The sequence below is a fragment of the Urocitellus parryii genome, chromosome 1, assembly GCF_045843805.1.
Source record: "Urocitellus parryii isolate mUroPar1 chromosome 1, mUroPar1.hap1, whole genome shotgun sequence".
Lineage (NCBI taxonomy): Eukaryota > Metazoa > Chordata > Mammalia > Rodentia > Sciuridae > Urocitellus > Urocitellus parryii.
The window spans coordinates 58,763,584-58,785,228 of NC_135531.1; the positions used below are offsets into that span (position 1 = coordinate 58,763,584).

Sequence of the window (21,645 nt, forward strand, 5' to 3'; positions counted from 1 at the left end):
GGCATGAATACTTACTTCCAAATATGACTTTAAATGTGATAATTACATGTTGCATTACTTACATAAGGCATGAAATAATTCCATTTCAGAAGAAAGTTTAAAATGGGCGCAGGGGCTGAGAGGCCATGAGGAAGCTCTAAATTGACCGTAATTTTTCTAGTTATAGGTCAGATTCACTTGAAAATTCATCAAGCTGGGGCTGGGGTTGTGGTTCAGTGGTAGATCACTTGCCTAGCACCTGTGAGGCACTAGGTTTGATCCTCAGCACCACATTAAAAAAATAAATATAAAAAAAAAATTAAATAAATAAATAAATAAATAAATAAATAAAATATAGGTATGGGTCCAACTGCAATTTTTAAAAAAATTCATCAAACTGTATGACTATAATTTATATCCTTTAACTATTTCAAGTAAAAGTTTATTGTACAAAAGTTATATTTCTGATTGATTATATCACCATCCCCCCTAAAATGATGAAAATATTTGCAAGTGTTGTGACTTTGTTCTTATTTCAACTCTCCAAAGTCCCTTGCTAAATAAAGAAGGAAAGAAACTCCATTTTGCAATGTGTAGGCTCTGAGGAATTGGATTATTTCAACACTTTATACACAAGACAAAAGGGGCTTTTATCATTTGCTTAAATAAAATTCTCTAAAGTCCCCACAGAAATAAACTTGGAATTGACTGTAATTTATTGCACTGTCCTCAAGGAAAACATTTCATACAAAGAACAAAGCAAAAGAGAGGTATGTACCTATGTGCAATTTCATCACCATTAAATCTATTACTTGACTGACATCCAATGAGAAAAGGATTTTCCTAAGCTTAGAAAAATCAATTGTGCATGCCTGTAATCCAGCAACTGAGGAGGCTGAGGCTGGAGGATCACAAGTTCAAGGACAGCCTGATCAACTTAGCAAAGCCCTGTCTCAAAAGAAAAAAAAAAGGTGGGGGCTAGTAATATTGCTCAGTGGTAGAATACCCCTGGGTTCAAACCCAGCACTGTGAAAAGAAAAGAAAGAAGGAAAGAAAAGTCAATTGCAGGAATGGGATTGAAACTTGCTTTTCTTGTGTCTTATTATAATTGAAAATCTGTCTGGAACAGAATGCTTCCAAAGCCAAATGGTAAATAATGTTTACCTTCACTTGAATTGCACACTGTAAAATCACGCACCAGCCGAGTTTTTCCTAAGGAAATTTTGGGTGATGAGCAGGAATAAGAACGTGAGCGGATTCCAGAAAGCAATGATTCCTGAAAGAGAAGTATTAGGAATGGTAATGAAGAAGAAGGTAATGAAGCTTTCAAAAAAATTCTACAGAAGACTTGAAAGTACATGTTCATCATGAATGTTATAAAGTCAATGTCTTTGAAAAAATAATTCAACCTGAACATTTCTTAGATTTTTTTATGGATTATTTGTTTCTGTTTGCCTCTCACAACTTTTAAAATGTTGTCTTTCTAATGTTTTATTAAACTCAAGCTTTGGGGAAGGTTTCCTATACATACTTTCATATGCAATAATGCCATTACAACTAATTTTTTAAAAAATGAAAAATTAAGTCAAATGACATTTTCTCTGCATGATCAAGGTGTTTGACTTGTTGTTAACTGAATTGTCAGTTTTTTCATTTTACACTGTAGCATTCAAACAAAATTCTATACTGAGATTTCTATACTTCAGGCTTATTAGAAGGCAGAAGAATAGCCACCTACAATTTTAAGAGTTTTTTTTAAGCTTCCAAAGAGCTATTTAAATTTACAATGTTAGCTGATGCCTCTAGGGTCAAATACATCAGGTCAATATACAAATGCTACTAGTCCATGCTCATTTTTCAATAGATCTGCCATGCTGCACCTGGAGTGATGTTTGAATATCATTGATTTACATTTCTTCAATATTATTCCTTTTAATGACCTGTCTTTTTTGTTCCTATTTCCCCAATTATATATTATTTCTATTATTATGTTGGCAACACATGAAAAATGCAAGATGACAAGGTAATTAAAACATGGTTTTCTTACATGTTCTAGAAAATTTAGATCAGTATGCAATAGAACTCCACTAAAGTCATTTATGGTATCCAACTCCTATTCCACAGAGGCCTTAGGATTTATCCTGTCCATGTGTTTTTGAGATGGCACTTAAAGTTAGAGCTAAAAGAAAGTAAAGCAAAAGTCTTTTCTAAAATTAAACCATTAGAAACTGTCTTTCACAAGCACTAGCCTCTTCAGTTCCTGAGTGAAAACACACTCATCCTGGGTTCATTTGTTAGTTAAACAGTCCAGAGAAAAGTTGAAAACAGAAGCTGATCTTGCTTCCCAGGTTCTGGACTGTGGCTCCCTGACTGTCCTAGCAGGAAGCACCCATAGGGCTAGAAGTGGGAAGGGTGATAGGATTCTGGCTGTCCTATAACCTAACAGTGACCTGGCCACCAAGCATCTAGCCAAGAGCCATTTTCTTCATTTAAGTCATATATGGTAATCATTTTTCAAGACAATGGAATTTGAAAATTGTCCAAAAACCTTTGGCAAAACATTATACTTGGGGTAATTACACAGGCAAGGCATGATAAAGTTTCTAGGGCAAACTCTTCTAAAAATGAACAACACGAAGCTGTTAAAAGACTGAATTATTTTTCACTCCAAGTTATATTGAGTTTTTCACAATTCGATTCAAAATGCAAAACTAATTAGTACCTACATTAACAATCATACCCATTTCTTAACCAGAAATGTCACATGATGTTCAGATTCAAAAGATAACAATAGTTCTACAGACCTCAGAGCTAAGAGAAAAGGGTGAAGGATTTTTAGTCAGAAGATGAATTAAAATAATGATTCTATCACCAATTGAGTCTACCTGGACAAAACTCTAACACTTCAAGTACCTCATCTACTCAAAAAACACAAATAAAAGCATTAATTATGTTCTAGGTGACTTATAAGAAAAGTATATATTTTGCACATACACTAAACACTTTGTATATTGTAGGACTTGGAACAAAAATATTATCCTAACAACAATATGTTCTTATTAAGAGAAATTTGGGCATGGCACACACTGTTTTACAGTAGTAATCTTGATTTAAAAAGAAATGAGTGGATGACAACAGAAATCAAATAGGAAGAAAATATGTTCAAACACAAAAGAGCTTTCTTTGCAAGACCAGAAAAGATGGTGTTTAGTATTTTTAAAAACAATTACAAGAAAATGAAATTCTTTTGTGAAATTTTAACAGGAGAAAATCTGGCTCCAATGGAAAAGCTGAAAATGTTTATGATATTGCTGATTAGTTCATGAAGCCAGGAATGCTGAACCAATATCATCTCTGCCTAACATCATTTGTCTCATCACTGGGCCAGGTTAAAATTTATGTGAGCAAAATAAGTTTGATCACTTGAAGTCATTTAATACTACCCATTTTTTTCCTTCTGCTTAAGGGATGATGGTAGAGATCATTATATAAAATATTAAAATTTTCCAAGTCTGTAAAAAGTGGCATGTACTCCTTGCAAATTAATGAAAACATAAATCAACCATCATAAGAACTATAAAAATTAAACAAGTTACAAAGATTAAAGAGACTCAAACAGACATCAAAGGAGTCTCTCCTCTAACACAAAAAGGAGTTCATATTTGTAAGACAGAATTTGTCTTTCAGATAGATGGATTGATTTAGACAACCTACTCAGCACACTTAAAATCAGCCAAATTAACACCAATAAGAATACCTTCAAGTGCAGATTACTTGATAAAGAAAGTGATTCAGTCCTGGAGATATTGAAATCTGGTTCAGTGTTGGTCTCAAAAGAGTCCAGTTCATCGCCACTAGGAATCCCAGTTCTTGAGGAACTCTGAGACACTGGAGTATAGCACAGGTGTGGCTGCTCGGAATGCCTGTCTCCTTCACTGTCGGCCACCAGGGCATCGAGGCTAGAACTAAAGCACAGATTCAGTAAGTAAATGATCCAGTAAGCAGGCAGGCAGACAGACAGTGCTTTCTGTTTCTCAGAGTTCAGATTCTCTCATTGGTGTAGGGTGCAAGGGTTGTTCATTTAACTTTACACTAACATGTAATCACCTCTTTTTAAATCATTTTCTAGGTTTTCCCAAATGAACATTTCTACCTACCAAAGACATTTCAATTACCTTAAGAAACAAAAGCTGGTTTGAATTAGCACTCACTACACTCTTTTTTATGTTTTTAAATTTTTTTAGTGAATTATAGTCATAGATAATTTTGACATACTCGTACAACCATGGAATACAATTTGCTCTACTTCTGTCCCCAGTACTTCCCCTTTTCCTCCCCTTCTCTCCCCCTGTTCCTCTTCCTCTATATTGATCTTTTTTCTACTTACTTTTAGTGTCTTTTTTAATTAAAGATTTATAGAGACACATAAACGTGAAATTCACTGTGGTATACTCATATATATGCATAACATATTTTGTTCAACTTCATTCCACAGTCTCTTTTCCCACTTCTCATTCCTTCTCTTCAATCCCCTTCCTCTGCTCCACGATCTCCCTTCTATTTTTTAATAATATTTTTATAGTTGTAGATAGACACAATAGCTTTATTTTATTAATTTATTTTTATGTGATGCTGAGGATCTGTGCCTCACACATGTTAGGCAAGTGCTCTGCCACTGAGCCACAAACCCAGCCCTCTCCTTTCTATTTTATGGAGTTCCCCCACTCCACGTTTTTTCCCCTTATTTTGATCAAACTTCCACATATGAGAGAAAACATTCAACCCCTGACTTCCTGAGTCTGATTTATTTCACTTAGCATGATGTGCTCCAGTTCCATTCATTTACCAGCAAAGGCCACAATTTCATTCTTTTTAAAGTAATTTTTTAGTTGTAGATGGACACAATACCTTTATTTATTTATTTATTTTCTGTGGTGCTAAGGATCGAACCCACTGCCTCACACGTGGTAGACAAGCGCTGTACCACTGAGCCCCAGCCCCAGGCCCCACAATTTCATTCCTTATGGTTGCATTAAACTCCATTGTGTATTTGTGTGTGTGTGTGTATATACACACACACAAATACACACACGCACACACACATAAATATATATATATCACATTTTCTTTATCTATTCATCTGTTGACAGGCACCTGGACTGGTTCCATGACTTGGCTATTGTGAACTGCACTATTCCAAACAAATTGATGTGGCTATATCATTATAGTACGCTAGTTTGGTTCTTTTGGATAAATACTGAGGAATGGATAGCTGGATCATATGGAGGTTCCTTTCTTAGATCTTTGAGATATCTCCATAATGCTTTTCCATAGTGATTGTACTAAGTTGCAGTCCTACCAACAATGCACGAGTGTACCTTTCCCCCTAAATCCTCACCAGTGTTTATTAATTTTATTCTTGATAACTGCCATTCTGACTTGGGCGAGGTGAACTCTCAGTGTAGTTTTGATTTGTATTTCCTTGATTGCCAGGGATCGAAAACATTTTTTATATATTTGTTTGTCATTTGTATTTATTTTGAGAAGTGTCTGTTTAGTACTTTTACCCATTTATTAATTAGTTTATTGTTTTTTGTTGTTGGTGGTAACTTTTCTTTTTTTGGTATTGAGGTTTTTTTGAGCTCTTCATATATTTTGGATATTAGTCTCCTAATGGAGAAGCAGCTAGCAAAAATCTTCTCTTTCTGTAGGTTCTCTCTTCATGCTTTTCATCATTTCCTTTGCTTTACAGAAGCTTTTCAAATTTGATGCTAGCCCACTTATAGATTTTTCGGTTTATTTCTTGTGCTTTAGGAGTCTTATTAAGGAAGTTGGTGCCTGATACTCAACAAAAGTGCCGAAAACATACATTGGAGAAAAGACAGCCTTTTAAACAAATGGTGTTAGGAAAACTAGATATCCGTATGTAGAAGGATGAGACTAGATCTCTGCCTCTTACTCTGCCCAACAGGAAAAATCAAAGTCCATCTAAGACCTAGAATTAGAGTAGAAAATGCAACCACTAGATGGAAATATGGTCAACCCTCCAACACACTGGCACAGGCCTTAATCACACCATTTATAAATGTAGTCATAAAGGTAATTATATCAAGACTCACATAGCAGCCCTTCAAATACTGAAGATGCAAATGACACAAAGCCACTGGGCTGTGTGTGGAGACAGAGGCTGTGGGGACCACATGTGGGAATGTGCAGTGTGACATTCTCTCCATGGGCCTCAGCTGGAAGCTCAGGAGGGCAGAGGCCTGTGCAGCTCTCACCTCAAAGCTGGGCCAAGACCCAGGTCAGAAACGAGTCATATGCAAGGTCCCAGACACTGCACAGGATAAATTATCATCTGTAGAGATTTTTTTTTTTTTTATAAATGATTCCATCTCAGAACCAGGTCCTGATTCTTCTTGACTACAGTGTTTCTTTCCCCATTTAACTTTCCTAACCATAAAATTAAAAGGGAAAAATTTGACCTTCCACATTTTGAGTTTATTCATAACATTTACATTTTTAAACCACTCTAATGTCAAGGACAACAGAGTTCTGGGCATGTGAACACAGGAAGCCCTTTTAAATATATTTTTCTTTGGTTGTGTCAGTTCTGGAGTTAAGACTTTAATAATGACACAATGAAACTGTCTTGATTTTGAATTATAAATGATCAGAAGATAAACTTTGATTGAATACATTTGGATTATTTTTTCTTATAAACCATAAATCACTAAAGGGACACACAAATAAAAAATCAATTTCATATCCTCCGTGCTTCCAATGTGAACCCTGATTAGTTTCTAATCCTTGAACCATTTCATAGACAATAGAAGGCACCAGAAAACTGGGAGATAAGTATAAGCCATGACTGGCACCACAAAGGATTTCCAAAGCAGGATTTTCTCCTTTAAGAACTAATTGAGAGCTGGGCACAGTGGACTATACCTGTAATCCCCGCAGTTTGGGAGGCTGAGGCAGGAGGATTACAAGTTTGAGGCCAGCTTCAGCAACTTGGCAAGGCCATAAGCAACTTAGCAAGATCCTGTCTCAAAATAAGAAAATAAAAAGGGGTAGGGATATTGCTCAGTGGTTATGTACCCCTAGGTTAAATCCCTAGTATGGGAAAAAATAAAAAAGAACATATTGAGAGACAGCCTTGCCTTGGCATGGAGCAGAAGGGAACAAATTGGAGGTGCTTTGCCTTAAGTCAATACTTAGCATCTTGGATTCCATTCAATTATTTATATAAAAAAATGAAGTTCAATGTTAAGAAAATCTTCCTGGTAAATTCTGGTGCTTTGAGGTTAGAGTAAATTACAGATATTCAAGATGCTATGTGATTTCCTAATACAAAGAAAATCTTCAGGCCAGTCAAAGCTTGCTGATGTCTTATGCCTCTGCAACTGTGTTTCAATTTGTGATCTCTATACCAGTGAAAAATAGTTATTCAGATGATTGGCAGCCTGCCTTAATACCCTATTGTACTACAAGACTCTCCAGTTACAGATTGTGTTTTTCCATCACTACAGATGTAACAGCATTACTTTAATGCTACAGTATAATGTTGTAGCATTACTTTATCTTATATACCATAAAACATTTCTTTTTACATTAATTCAAATTAGACTACTGCTTTTCTTTGGTAAGCTATTAACATAAGTTATTGGTATGCTTCAGGATTACCTATAGATTCTCATTTTACAATTATGTTATTTAAATTCCATTAATGGAATAGGAGTCAATTCATTAGATTGTGACCAAAATTTTCTTTTAAAATAATATAAAACAGAAAATATCAGAATACATTCTGATTTTATGAAATACATTCCACATGTTATTTCATAAAACTTTGCTTAAATTTTGTGTGTATGGGGTGGTGATGGCATAACACACATTTTATACTGTGGATTATGGTGAAACAAAAAAAAAAAAACTTTTAGATTGAAACAAATGCTTATTTCCCTTACCTTATTTTTTAATGTCTAATATTTTAAATGATGTTTTATTGCTTTCCCCATGTGGCATCTCAAAAAACTATTAAGGTTAAATAACATAATGGTTATATATTGTGCACATTTTACTAAAATATTATTTCAAAACTCAGAAAATTTAGGTCTTAGGCTCCAATCAGCCTTGTCCCTGTATGGACTATGGTTTTTATTGCATACCCCAAATTTCTCTTTCATTTTTCATGTATTAACAAATGAAGTATATTTCACTTTGAGTTCACTGTCAATCATATTGCAGACCCTCATGATGAAAGACACTGAAGGTCCAGATAAGGCTTTTCAGGGTCACCTGTTCTCCACACTCATTCCAACAGTTTTCAGAGTGGAAGGAGTATAAAGGAGAACATTAGCTTATGGGGGCGGCCAGAGGGTTTTTTGCTAGGACAGCTTCTCCTTCTGCCTTGACCAGCTCTGCCATTTCTACAAAGCCTTCCAAATACTTTTACTCTGAGTAACGTCTCTTGTTCCTCTAAAGAAGAAAAGTTCTATCGGTGTTAGTGAAATGTTTGTACTTCCCAGAGCAGACAATGATCCAAAAGTATAATTTCAATACTCTGCAAATATTTGTACAAAGAAAAGAGAATATCATTGGAACCTTTTCTATCATATATTCCTAAAATGCTTCCTCTAAAGAACTTACTTACTTCTGGAGATCTGGGAATCACACATTCAACAAATCCTAACAATTCTAGCAGAATGCTGTAGTCACATACAGTTTAATGTATTTCTATAGAACTGTAAAGGATCTTGCATGGACTGGCAGCCTCTTATCCCAAGTAGATACCATGAAGAGCTCAAAATAACCTAACTATGAAATTTAAAGTCATGACCACTCTCCAATATCTCTAAAACTATAACTCATAAAATACAAACCAAAAGGAAGATTTTATTATTTACATATGATACATAACCTCTGGTACCAACTCCTGTCACTTTAAGTTTTGCAACCTCATCTGTGCAAAATATAGCACAGAGAACTGCACCCACTGATTGCTGGGTACTCTCTCTTCCTCTCCTTCCTGATCAATTAAATCCCTGCTCCATGTTCATTTGCCTATGTGGATATCCCACTCATAGATAAAAATGTATATAAACACTCGCATATGTGTTCTACTTTTATTTTTAATCATGATTTTACATGTGAAAACGAGCATATAATCATAGGGTTAGGACATAAGAAAAAAAAAAAAAAAGACTGATACCTAATGAAAGAGGAACTTGGCCTAGTCCCTAAGGAAAACAGACAATAGTGTGAATGGAGAGATACAGGTACACACACAAGCATGTACACACACACAAATATATGCAATCACATTCTAAACAATGAAACTATTGTTAAGTGATATTTCTACAGGTGCAAGTACTTCACATGGAAGTTATCTGTAAGCTTAAGGACCTAAAAATAAAACACTTAAGAACTTATCTAAACTGAAAGTGGAACATTCACCATACCATGGAAACTCTCATGGTTCCATTCTCAGTCTCAACACTTATCTCATTAGTTATAACAGCTATCTTGAATTCAGGGATTTTTTGCCCCTCATTCTGTAATTTTTCTTTATAGCTTATGAACATATATACATATCTTCTAAATAATAAATAATTTGGTTTTGGGCTCTATAAAAATGAAATCTGCCTGCAGCATTTTGCAGCTCACTTTTTTTGTTCAATTTTATGCTTCTGAGATGCATGCAGAGCAGTGGTAGTTGATTCATTTTTATTACTGTGTAGTATTTCATACATATATAATTTAAAGGCATACATAATTACTTATTTATTCCCCATTTGAGTTATTTCCTGCTGCTGTACATACTCATGAATATGTCTGCTAGTGCATGGTAGGGAAATGCCCTTTACAACTTTACAAGAAAATGTCAAATTATCCTCCAAAGTTGTTATACAGTTTTTATTCCTCTCAACTGTGCATGAGTTTCCATTGTATGCATGTTCCTAAAACATGGTATTATTAGACTTTTAAAATTTCTGTCTAATAAGCAGGAAGTGGTATCTTGTTGCAGTTTTTCTGGTATATCTTAGTCAGTTTTATTAAGTGCTTATTTTAAAAAAAACACCTATAGAATATTAAAAGGGGGCGACAATTTGATGCAGAGATAAAAGTGGTGGAAACAATTAAAAATCAAAAATAGGGGTTTCCAAATCTAGCTACAAGGTTCCTTGATTTTCTACAATCTTCCTCTAGAAGATAGTCTTGTGCTTTCTTTTTTAATTTTTTTTTTAGTTGTAGATAGACACATACTTTAATTTTATTTATTTGCTTTTTATGTGGTGCTGAGATTCAAACCCAGGGCCTTACATGTGGTAAGTGAGCGCTCTACCACTGAGCCACAACCCCAGCCCTGTACCTTCTTTTCTGCAGATGACTTTGTTCCTTTTCGAATCCATGAAGACCAAAAGAAAGGTTCAAGTTGGAAGTGCATGAACTAGATGGTGATATGAAAGACTGCTGGGCTTCCGAATCTGCCATCACTTGGCTGTTCTCCCCGAGTGGGTACATACTGGGGCTGGTGTCAGCAGGAAGGATCTGCTTGCAGCTCTGAGGCTCCAGCGAGGGACCAGTGGATTCAGGGCTGGTGCAGGCAGAGATTCCCTCTATATTAATATAATTGATATCCAAATCACCAACCTGGAAGTTGAAGGCAAAATTTTTTGCTGAGAAAAAGTAGGAAAGAATGGCTTAGCTGAAAATTAATAAAATTTTCCTAATTTAAAAAAATTCCACCTTATTTGTCTTTTTGCTTTGTTTTTACCTTATTTTTGTTTGGCTTTATATAAACAGAGAATTCCTTCAGGATCTGTTTTTGCTCACATGCCTGCCATTCCATAATTCTCAGATGGAAGAAGACTGTTTCAAAGACTGCTTTTTATCACAAATCCAGAAACTGATTATACTTTTAGCACTTTATGAACCCGAAACTGATTATGCTTTTGATATTTTGTGAACCACTGATTCAAAATGAGGAGGAAATGTTTAAAATACTAAAGAAAAATCTAAAGAGTATACTGCTTTATTCCACCAGAATTCATCGGTTCATCAGAACCTGAGTAACCAAGGTAATTAATGGTGGTCACACTAACTTGAGTCTCCCCCAAAACACACCAAACAAAAAGAACAAATAAAACAACATAAAGTATATGTGTGTTGCAAATGTAGAAGACAAGAAATGACCCAAACCTTGAATTACCTGTGAATAATAAAATAAGCATCAATTCCAGCAAGTACCCCCTTATTCCCACCATGAGACTTGGCAGAAAGAGAAGAGGGAGCCATTGGGAGCCTAAAACTTATCTATCTAAAAATCATCACCAGAAAGAAGTGTGACCTACACACATGGAAAAAAAAAAAGTCTTAGTTGACCCAAAGTACTTACTCTTAGACGTTTAAAAGTGCTGTGATTTGAGTGGTAGTCATTAAAAAGCATTATAACTTGGGGGTAAGTCAGTAAAAAGGAAGACTGTTGAGCCAGGGTATAGCTCAAAGTAGAACACACACTTAGTATCTTCAAGGCCCTCAGTTCAACCCCCATCACCAAAAAGAAGAAGAAGAAGAAGAAGAAGAAGAAGAAGAAGAAGAAGAAGAAGAGAAGGAGGAGGAGGAGGAGGAGGAGGAGGAGGAGGAGGAGGAGGAGGAGGAGGAGGAGGAGAAAGAGATCAGAGATAGGATGGCAAAGAAGAAAAGAAGCAAAAGGGGGAAATTTTAGGATCCTAAATCATCAAGCATCATCATCATAATTTATTAAGGAAAAATCTAACAATGAATGCCCATACTAGCAGATGAAATTCTAATGAGTAAAGGGATGTCTACAGAAACTCAAACTATCCCCTGACAACATGTTTAATAATTTTAAAAAGAAAAAAAAAATAGTAACCTTACTGAAAAGAAACTTGATAAATCAAAGATAAAATCACAAGGGATAGTCTGACATTAGGAACCTCCTGATATAATGCACTGAGAAGAACACGACATTATTCCCATAATAAATGATCCTCCCAAACACAATCTAATTTTGAAGAGATATCAGACAAACTGAAACTGAAGAACTTTCTAGGAAAATAAAAATAAATATGGTCCATATTCTTAAAAAATATTAATGTAATAAAAGACAAAGATCCATGAACTCTCCCAGATTAAAGGAGAATTAAGAGATGTGACTACTAATACAACATATATCATGGAATTTTCTTTTACTGCAAAGAACATTATGGGGACAATTGGATAAAATTAAATAAGGTCTGGAGATAACAGTATTTATCAATGATAATTTTCTGATTTGGGCAACTATATTGTGCTTATGTAAGAGAATTTCCATGTTTTTAGAAAAATACATCATGAATAATTGAGGGACAAAGGCGCTCCATATTTTCAATGTATTCTCAAATGGTTAAAAATTTTACATAAATATTTTAGCCATTTGCAAGCACACATGCATGCACACACACAAATACACACTCAAAGAATAAAAAGTAGAGTGTAGAAAATGTTAACATTGGGGGAACTGAGGTAAAAAGTATACAGGATTCTTTGTACTGAAGTTATGTAGATCCCAAATTATATCCAAAGAAAGTGTTCCGGGGCGGGGGGCTGGGATTGTGGCTCAGTAGTAGAGCGCTTGCCTAGCACATGTGAGGTAATGGATTTGAGTCCCAGCACTACATGAAAATAAATAAATAAAATAAAGATATTGTGTCCATCTACAACTAAAAATATTTTTTCAAAGTGTTTTTTCAAAGTAGTTTATATGACAGAGAAATTTTCAAAGTAGTTTTTAATCATATGAATGTTCTCATCAGGTAGGTTGATAACCCTGAAAAGTAATGGGGAACAGCATAGAATATAAGCTAACCTAATAATCTATTTAGGTTTCTATGTAAGTTGAGAGAGAGAGACAAAGGAGATTTGAAAATATTATTTTCAGATACTGTAGAAATTATTTTAAATACACAAAAGTTTAGCTCTTCACATTGTCCTTGTTATTCAATTGGCCATAAGAATAGTAACAAAGACTATGTGAAAACTGTACTACACTGATATAGGACCTTTGTGATTAAGGGTTTTTTTAATACTTTTAAGTTGTAAATCAACACAATATCTTTATTTTATTTATTTACTTTTATGGGTGGGGAGGATAGAACCCAGTACCTCACACCCTCTAGGTAAGCACTCTATCATTGAGCTAAAACTCCAGTCCCTGTAATTTAGTTTTATTCCTAGGTTTTAATTGCACAAATTCAACCGTCTTCAACTCTGTTTCAGTTTATTGAATTAGACTCTTTGGATTCTCTATAAATGCTAACTTTAGTTCTTTTGTGGTTTGTTCAACATTATTAGAGCAATACTTTTTTTCCCACAAAATATAACCAAAGAGAAATGATACCTAAACCTCATCTTTGGTTTGGGAAATTTTGCATTTTTAATGTGTCTCAGAACATATAAAAACAGTTTCCCCCACATAGAACTGAGTCATTTATAATTTTAGCTAGTTGAAGTGAATGGAAACATTATAGTACTCACTGGAGCTCAGAACAAAATGAAATAAGAACTCAAGAAATCTTTCATTTCAACTATTGAGAAATTATGGCCAAAAAGCATCAAAATCAGAATATGGAAAAGAGCTAAACACTAAAAACTATAAAACACTGATGAAAGAATCTAAAGAAGACACAAACAAATGTAGAGATATCTTGTGTTCATGGATTGGAAGAATTAATATTGTTAAAATGTTCATACTAGCCAAAGTGACATGCAGATTCACTGAAATCCCTGTATTTTAGAAAGAGTGTTTGGTTTGGTTTTTAGAAGGAATTTAGTTTTGTTTTTTCATTTTTGTAGAAATAGAAAAATAGATCTTAAAATTTGCATGGAACCACTCAAGATCAAGAACACCTAAAGCAATCTTGAGCAAGAAGCACAAAGCTGGAGGCGTGGCACTTCTTGTTTCCAAATGATTTTACGACATTACAATAACAAAAACAGAATGCATCTGGCATAATAACAGACACAGACTAATGGAACAGAATAGAAAGTCCAGAAATCAATGCACATATATACAGTCAACTAATCTTTGACAAAGGTACCAAGATAACAGAATGGGTGGTTTCTTTTAAATAAATGATACTGGGAAAACTAGACATCCACAGTAAAAAAAGTGAAACTGGATGCCTTTCTAACACCATGCTCAACAGTCAACTCAAGATGCATTAAAGTCTTAAATGTGAAACTTGAAACTATAAAAGTTCTAAAACAAAGCATAGAAGAAAAATGCCATGACAATGATGTTGTTTTGGGGGGGGGGTTGACACCAAAAACACAAGTAACAAAAGCAAAATAAATTAGCAGGACTGCATTAGGCTAAAATGTGTAGCAAAGGAAATGATCAACAAAATTAAAAGACCTATGAAATCGGAGAGAATATTTACAAACCATATGTCTGAAAAGAGGTTAGCATCCAAAATCCATAAGGAACTCATGCAAATTGATAACAACATAACCTGATTAAAAAATAGGCAAAGGACCACAATTAGACATGTTTCCAAAGAAGGCTTACAAATGGCAACCAGGTCTATGAAAAGGTGGTGAACGTTACCAATTGTCAGCAAAATGCAAATTAAAACCACAATGAAATGTCACCTGTTAGGATGGCTATCATCAAAAGTCAAAGACAAGCATTGGGAAGATACAGAAAAAAGGAAAACCTGGTACACCATCATTGGGAAAGTAATTGTTACAGTCATTACATAAACCAGTACAGAGGTTCCCCCAAACTAAAACTGTAACAACAAAAATTCCATTTCCAGGCCAAAGGAAATAAATTCACTCCATATAAGAGACAGCAGTACTCCCATACCCATGGCAGTATTATTGACAACAGCCAAGGCAGGGAATCAACATGTGTCCATCAGTGGATGAATGCACAAAGAAAACATAATAGGTGTGTATCATGATTCAGAGAGAAGCATATTATTTGGCCTTAAAAAAGAAAAAAAACCCTATAATTTGTTACAACACGGATGAACTTGGAGGATACTGTGCTAATTGAAATAAGCCAAAACACAGAAAGATAAGTACTGCATGACCTTATTTACATATGAAAAATTCATAGAAACAGTAAGTACAGATCTGAGCAAACAACACAACAAAAACTATGTAAGACGATGGATATGTTAAATTAATTTGATTTTGGTCATCATTTCACAGTGTGTGTGTGTGTATGTGCATGTGTGTACACAAACCATCATATTACACCAAGCACAGTGGCACATGCCTATAACCCAGTGACTCAGGAGGCAGAGACAGGAGGATTACAAATTTGAGGACAGACTCAGCAACTTAGCAAGGCCCTAAGCAACTTAATGAGACCCTGCCTCAACATTAAAAATAAATAAATAAATAAAAGGTCTGGGAATGTAGCTCAGTGATAAAGCCCACCCCTGGGTTCAATCACCAGTACTAATAAAAACAAAAATCACATTATATACCTGAAATATATATATAATTTTTGTCAACTATACTTTAAAAAAGCTGGGTGTAAGTATCATAAATAAAACAATAAATCTTACATAAATGTATACATGCATCTTAAAGTATGTCTAGAGCACACAAAATCTAGTTACACTGTACCCTGAAAGAATATCCCCAGAACTCCCAATTTGTCCTATGTTCCAATCTAGATTTTTATAATGAGAGCTGACATGCAGCTGGTTTACACCAAGACAACTGTTGTTATTCTGATTTATTGGTTTCTATGTCATTTTGAATTCCATTCAACCTATGTCATTCATACTATGCATTTGTTGTAACAATGTTTATAATACTAGAGAAAATGAGCAGAGCTATACAACTAAGGGCTGATCAATTAAACAGGAAAAAAGTTCATATCAAAGAAAACATTAATAATGTAAAATACATAACATTAATAAGAAAGGTAAAATACATCATTGCCCAATTGATATAATATGGTACATATCATATTTAGGTTTTAAATTCAGTGGAAAAGGAAAAAATTGTTGTCTAAATTATCCATGAAAATCCGTTCTATCTCCTATAAATAATAATATGTAGAAATCTCCAGTTCTACAACTACATTTTAATTTTTATAAACACAAAATTTGAAGATCACTGAGCTAGAGAAACAAAAAAATGTTAGTAGACACCTGGCACGTTCAAACCCTCTGCCTTTATGAGATTTTTTTTTTTTTTTTGTGAGGGTTGGGGTGTACCAGGGATTGAACTCAGGGACAGTGAACCACTGAGCCACATCCCCAGCCCAATTTTGTATTTTATTAGATACAGGGTCTCACTGAGTTGCTTAGCACCTCACTTTTGCTGAGACTGGCTTTGAACTCGCAAAAAATCCTCCTGTCTCAGCCTCCTACGTGTGCCACTGCGCCCAGCAAGTCTCTTTCAGGGAATTGGTAGAAAATTCTGAAAGGTTCCAGTTTCTCTGTAATGTGATACCATTTTATTTTGATACTATAGTTCTATAAGTGACCGTGTCATACCAGGCTGGAACCAAGCGCTTGCTCATTAGTGATTCCTAGATTTCAATACAAATACTGCCTAATCAAGTCATCCATGCCCTGTTTATCGAAAAGCCATACAAAAAATGTTGGTGACCCATTGTTGTGTCATCCTTTGGCCCCAGTAAAGAGCTCTCACACTTTTCTCATTTTCCAGTGTCTCAAGACCCCTCCCTTCCAGTGCTTTTCAGTGAGGTCAGATGTGTTGTGTTCTGAAATAAGAACCTAAGTTGAATGTTCCTAAAACAAAATCTCACAGCTACGTTGCCAAGGCAGCTCTGAGGCGGAAGTTTTTCAAAGAAACACGATGATGCTGCACGTATTTCTCACAGGCTCAAGTTGTGGAAAGAGGTACAGATGCACCCTGGGTTATCAGGCATGCCTTACCTGATCTATCACCATGCAGTTAGCATAGACTTCATCACCCCCATTCAGCATGTGGGAAAGCCGGCCTGCCTCAAGGAAAGTCGGGGAGTGCTTGGATGTTTTGAGGGCATCAAAGGAGCGATCTAGAGGGAAATGAAAACAGAACAGATAAAGTCGGAGGAATTTACTTTGTCAAGCTTTACCTTCTTGGTCAAACCATAAGGAGAAAAAATTAGGAGTGCATTTTTTAAGATGGCATTTTGCTGTCTTCACATCTTAAGATCTACACAAAAATCTGTTCTGTACTCAAATCTTCTCAGTTATCTAGAACCTTCTTGTAGAATGAATAGTTCTAGATAACTAAATATTTGCCCACTTTAAGCACTATTGAAATCAATTAAATATTTGCCATCAATTTTAACAGATTAAATTCTAGTTGCCTTCATCAATGAAATGAAAGCATTGGACATATTCTTGTGCTTCTTGGGTAAAATGACAGGCTCAGGGCCAGTGACTGCCTACGAGTACACACAGAGAACAAGGCCCAGCAGCTCTGGCTCTGGGCAGCTCAAGGGAGTGCAGAGTCTCTGATATAAAGTTTCCCTCCTGTTTCAGTTACAGAAATGTTTGTGCTTGCTTCCGTGTCCCCAGATTTGCTCCAATTAGATGAGGTGGCTCAAAGTTGTGTCCCAGAGAGAGAGCTGACACATTATCATATTTGTAGGGAACAAATAATTGAAAGTGACAAAACATAGGAGATCCAAAAGGCCTTGTTTCCTGTGACTTTGGTTTATTTATAAAACTCAAGAGATATTCACCAAATTTCTTCATCCATAAAAGTAGATTATTATCATGCTTTCCTCCTAGTAGGGTTATGAGGATGAAAAGAGTTCAGACACATGAAGTTCAGACACAAAGTGCTCAATTAATATCATGTGTCACTACTATTCCTGTCACTATCATAAATGTTGATTTTAAACCATGTTCAGTGCAAGGTATAAGGTCATTAATACTAATTGCACTGTGTGGTATAATAACAGGATACTGATACCTGTAAATGACATTTATAAGGAGATTCAATGTTCCATCCTCAACAGTGGTCATTCTCATTCACATTCCAGTAAGTTTTCTTGAATGAGTACAAAGGGGATGGTACTGCCAGTAAGCCATTAGAAATGCTGGAGCCCGTGGGAGTGGATCAGGAATTGTTTTAAAAAGATTAACAACTGTTAGACTGATATACAACAAGCAAAAAAAAATCTACTCTTTCATGAGAAAGTCCTAGATGATATAAAAGTTACAAAGATATATGGATTGTACAAATCAAATGGCTTGGCTTTGGATTCCAAATCCAAAACTACCTCTTTCCCACAGAACACCAAAGTGAGGTTTTATTAAGCCTTGAGAAAATATACAAAGCAAAATAGTTTCTTCTTACGTCCATAACATAATATTTAATTAACTTAATTGAACAGCTAGGTATATAATATACGAAGTCCAAAAATAATTCACAAGTACAACCTTTATGATCAATTACATATGTTTTGATTCTGATTACACAAAAGAAAAGCAAGGTAGGTTCCAAAGGTTATAAATTACGAACTTGACAAAATGCTTCCAATGCATTCTGGAGTCAGAAAATACTTGCTCATTTGTCATTTTACAGAATGTTTTACAAACAACCATAAGTGATTCAACACAGCCCTCTGAAGTGTGATTAATCCAGCTTAACTGCTCTACAGTGTCATATTTTCACCAACTGTAAAACACCTGGTATTTCTGCCATCACATCTGGGGGACTGTTCATTCTCCTTTTTAATCACTGCCAAATTAAAATTTTGTTGATAACTAGACTGACCTAAGAACTAACACGATATTGAACAAAATGATTCCAAGAAATGGATGGTTTTCATTTTTAAAAATACAGCATATAATGAAATATTACCCCAAATTGTATGGTGCATTAAATGCATTGCCAAGTGATGCAAAAGACATGCTCTTAATGAACAAAGAAAATGTAGTGTCCAAAAACTCTGACCACTTACTTCAGGGATGAATAGGAGCAGAATTTACTGGTGTTTTCATGTACATAGGTAAGAGATACTTGGGGATGCAATTTTCCTTCATAAACAAATCTATCTGCCCTGTGTGGCACAGCAGAATCTATCAGGAGATCATGCTCAAGCAGTAAAAGAAATTCAGAGGAGGTAGAATCTGGGTACTTTGTCCACGCTTGGGTCAAATTTATTTTCTGCATGATTGATTTGATTAAGGTTAAAGAAAATTTTATAATTTATTACAAAGCCAGGTCTACAATATCTCAGCTGCAATTCTGAAATCTTGAAAAATCAAAACTTTTTCATCAGTTTCATTCGGAAACATATTTGGTGCTGAAATCTGACCTGAGCTCAGATGTACTCTTTATTTACTCCACTTGGGATGAACACTCACACATCTTGCCATGGAAATATTATCATGCTTGATGATGGGTTGCACCACCATCACTCATATCACACACAATATACAAGCATCTTGTCAAAAAGATCTGAAAATTCTCAATTTCCAAACAAATCTTAGAACAACAATTCCCAAAATCTTGGTAATCCTCTACTATTACAGTTCAGATCTGAAATGTACCCACAAAGGCTCATGCATTAGGCAATGCAGTAATGTTCAGAGGTGAAAATATGGAATTATGAGAGTTATAACCTCATCACTGGATTAATGTATTTGCTGAATTAATAATATGAATGGACTAACAAGAGGTAACTGTAGGCAGGTGGGGTGTGGCTGGAGGAAGTAGATTATTGGGAGCATGGCTTTGGGGACTGTATCTTGTCCCTGGCTTCTCTCTCTCTCTCTCTCTCTCTCTCTCTCTCTCTCTCTCTCTCTCTCTTCCCCCGCCCCTTCCCAGCTTCCACGAGGAACAGTTTTCTTCTGCCATGATGTTTCTGCAATGCAACTGGCCAATTGTGGACTGAATCCTCTGGAACCTTGTGCCAAAATAAACCTTTCCTCCTTCAAGTTGTTTGTGTCAGGTAATTTGGTCACAGTATAACAAAAATTTGCATAACAAATCTACCAAATTCACAATTTTACCATAGCAAACCTATCACCTACATGATTCTGCTCTTCAGTACTTTTCTTCAGATTGACTTATCTTTATTCTTTAAATAAAATTATTTGAAAGAAATGCCTATCCCTACTATAAACAGAAAACCACTCTTCCTTGTCAAAAGTAGAATGGAATTCACATACTAAAATCAGTGAAAAGTAAATCATGAAATTAAAGTCTGAACACCGTTTTCTGTCTAAGCTGGGAATCTGAGAGATCTGTTCTTTCTTGGTTATAAGGGAGGTTCTGAAGGATTCAAGACGTGTTCAAGATGCAGAAGTACTAAACTGAGATGCTCTCCTTCAATCACCAGAATGATCAAAAGAAAATTCCTGTCCCAGTACCGGATTTGATGTCAGGTAGTGCTAGATTGTTCATCTCCATGATAGATAGTTTCCAGAAGAGTTTACCCTACACTTTGAAAAACTAGCCTAGATGGAATCATGATCCTGTCTCTCAGGCAATGACTCTGATGTGGCAGTAAGTCCTGATTTGGGGGAGGAGGGACATGACTTTACACGATTATAATACGGCAGTGAGGAGGGAAAATCTCTATCTTCTCTCTACTTCTGTCACTCATAACCTGCCATGTGGATTTAGTTGGGTCACTTGCTGCAAATTAGCACAGCTAATTTTAATAAATTTGAACATCTCCCTGGAATATCCATCACTTGTACTTGTTAAAGGGCACCTCAAGGTCACAGGATCCAGAAGACTGACAGACCAGAAAGTGACACAGGCTAACAGGACCATGATACTTCATCCACTCAACACAAGTCACTGCAAATAATTGGGCTTAAACCAGCAGAATGAGATTGTGAAAAGAAAAGGAGCCTTCAAGAGGACTTCCAAATAAACACCGATTACATCTATTTAAGTGGCTAATTGTTTTTCTGTGTTTCAGACCAAAGGAAAAGTTATGGTGCTTTACCTTAAAAAAAAAAATCTTTTTTAAGGTTTTCAAGAAATATGACTTTATTGCTTCCATATGTAACTACTTTAGTAGTAAATTAAGCAGAAAACCATTGACCTCACCCTCCCCCAAAATGTCCTTCTGGTTCTTTTTCAATGAACATATAAAAATATTTTGCTTAAGAATGTCACGTATTTGTCTTAAATAACTGCTGTCATGTAAACCTATTTTTAGTAAAAAGTTAGCTTTATAGTGTTGCTAATAGCATTAATTTCTAATATGCAGTAATCCCATATTTCAAAAACAGTATAACAATGATTAAAGCTCAACTCCCATCCAAGCAACTACAGATTTTAAATTAGTAAAGGGTAGAACATTATAGTAGCAAAGAACACGGGCTTTAAAGCCAGATTATCTGGGTTTAGTCTCCACCACCTATTAGCTGTGTGACCTTGAGCAAGTTACTTGGCCTCTGTGTCTCCATTTCCTGCTCTGTAAAATAAGGACAATAATATATTTATCCCATAGAACTGTTGTGAGGATCAAATGAGCAAATATTTCAAGCGATTAGAATAGAACCTGATGCACAGTAAGCATTATGTAAATGCTTGTGACTATCATACAAGTAAATGTGGTTGTGCACTTTTGATTCTTTTTTTTTTTTTTATTGGTCGTTCATAACATTACATAGTTCTTAATACATCATATTACATGGTTTGATTCAA

The 21,645-nt window shown here is 35.3% G+C and overlaps 1 protein-coding gene across 1 annotated transcript in view; it reads right to left on the reverse strand.

The window, feature by feature from the left end:
* Positions 1-21,645, reverse strand: part of Arhgef28 (Rho guanine nucleotide exchange factor 28) — a 248,065-nt gene that overhangs the window by 87,626 nt on the left and 138,794 nt on the right. Inside the window, exons 9-12 of the mRNA XM_077795966.1 lie at positions 16,914-17,035; positions 10,355-10,635; positions 3,737-3,944; positions 1,144-1,255 (exon numbers count right to left, since the gene is read on the reverse strand). Of these exons, the coding sequence (XP_077652092.1) occupies positions 1,144-1,255; positions 3,737-3,944; positions 10,355-10,635; positions 16,914-17,035 (723 nt within the window). The remainder of the gene's footprint in view (positions 1-1,143; positions 1,256-3,736; positions 3,945-10,354; positions 10,636-16,913; positions 17,036-21,645) is intronic.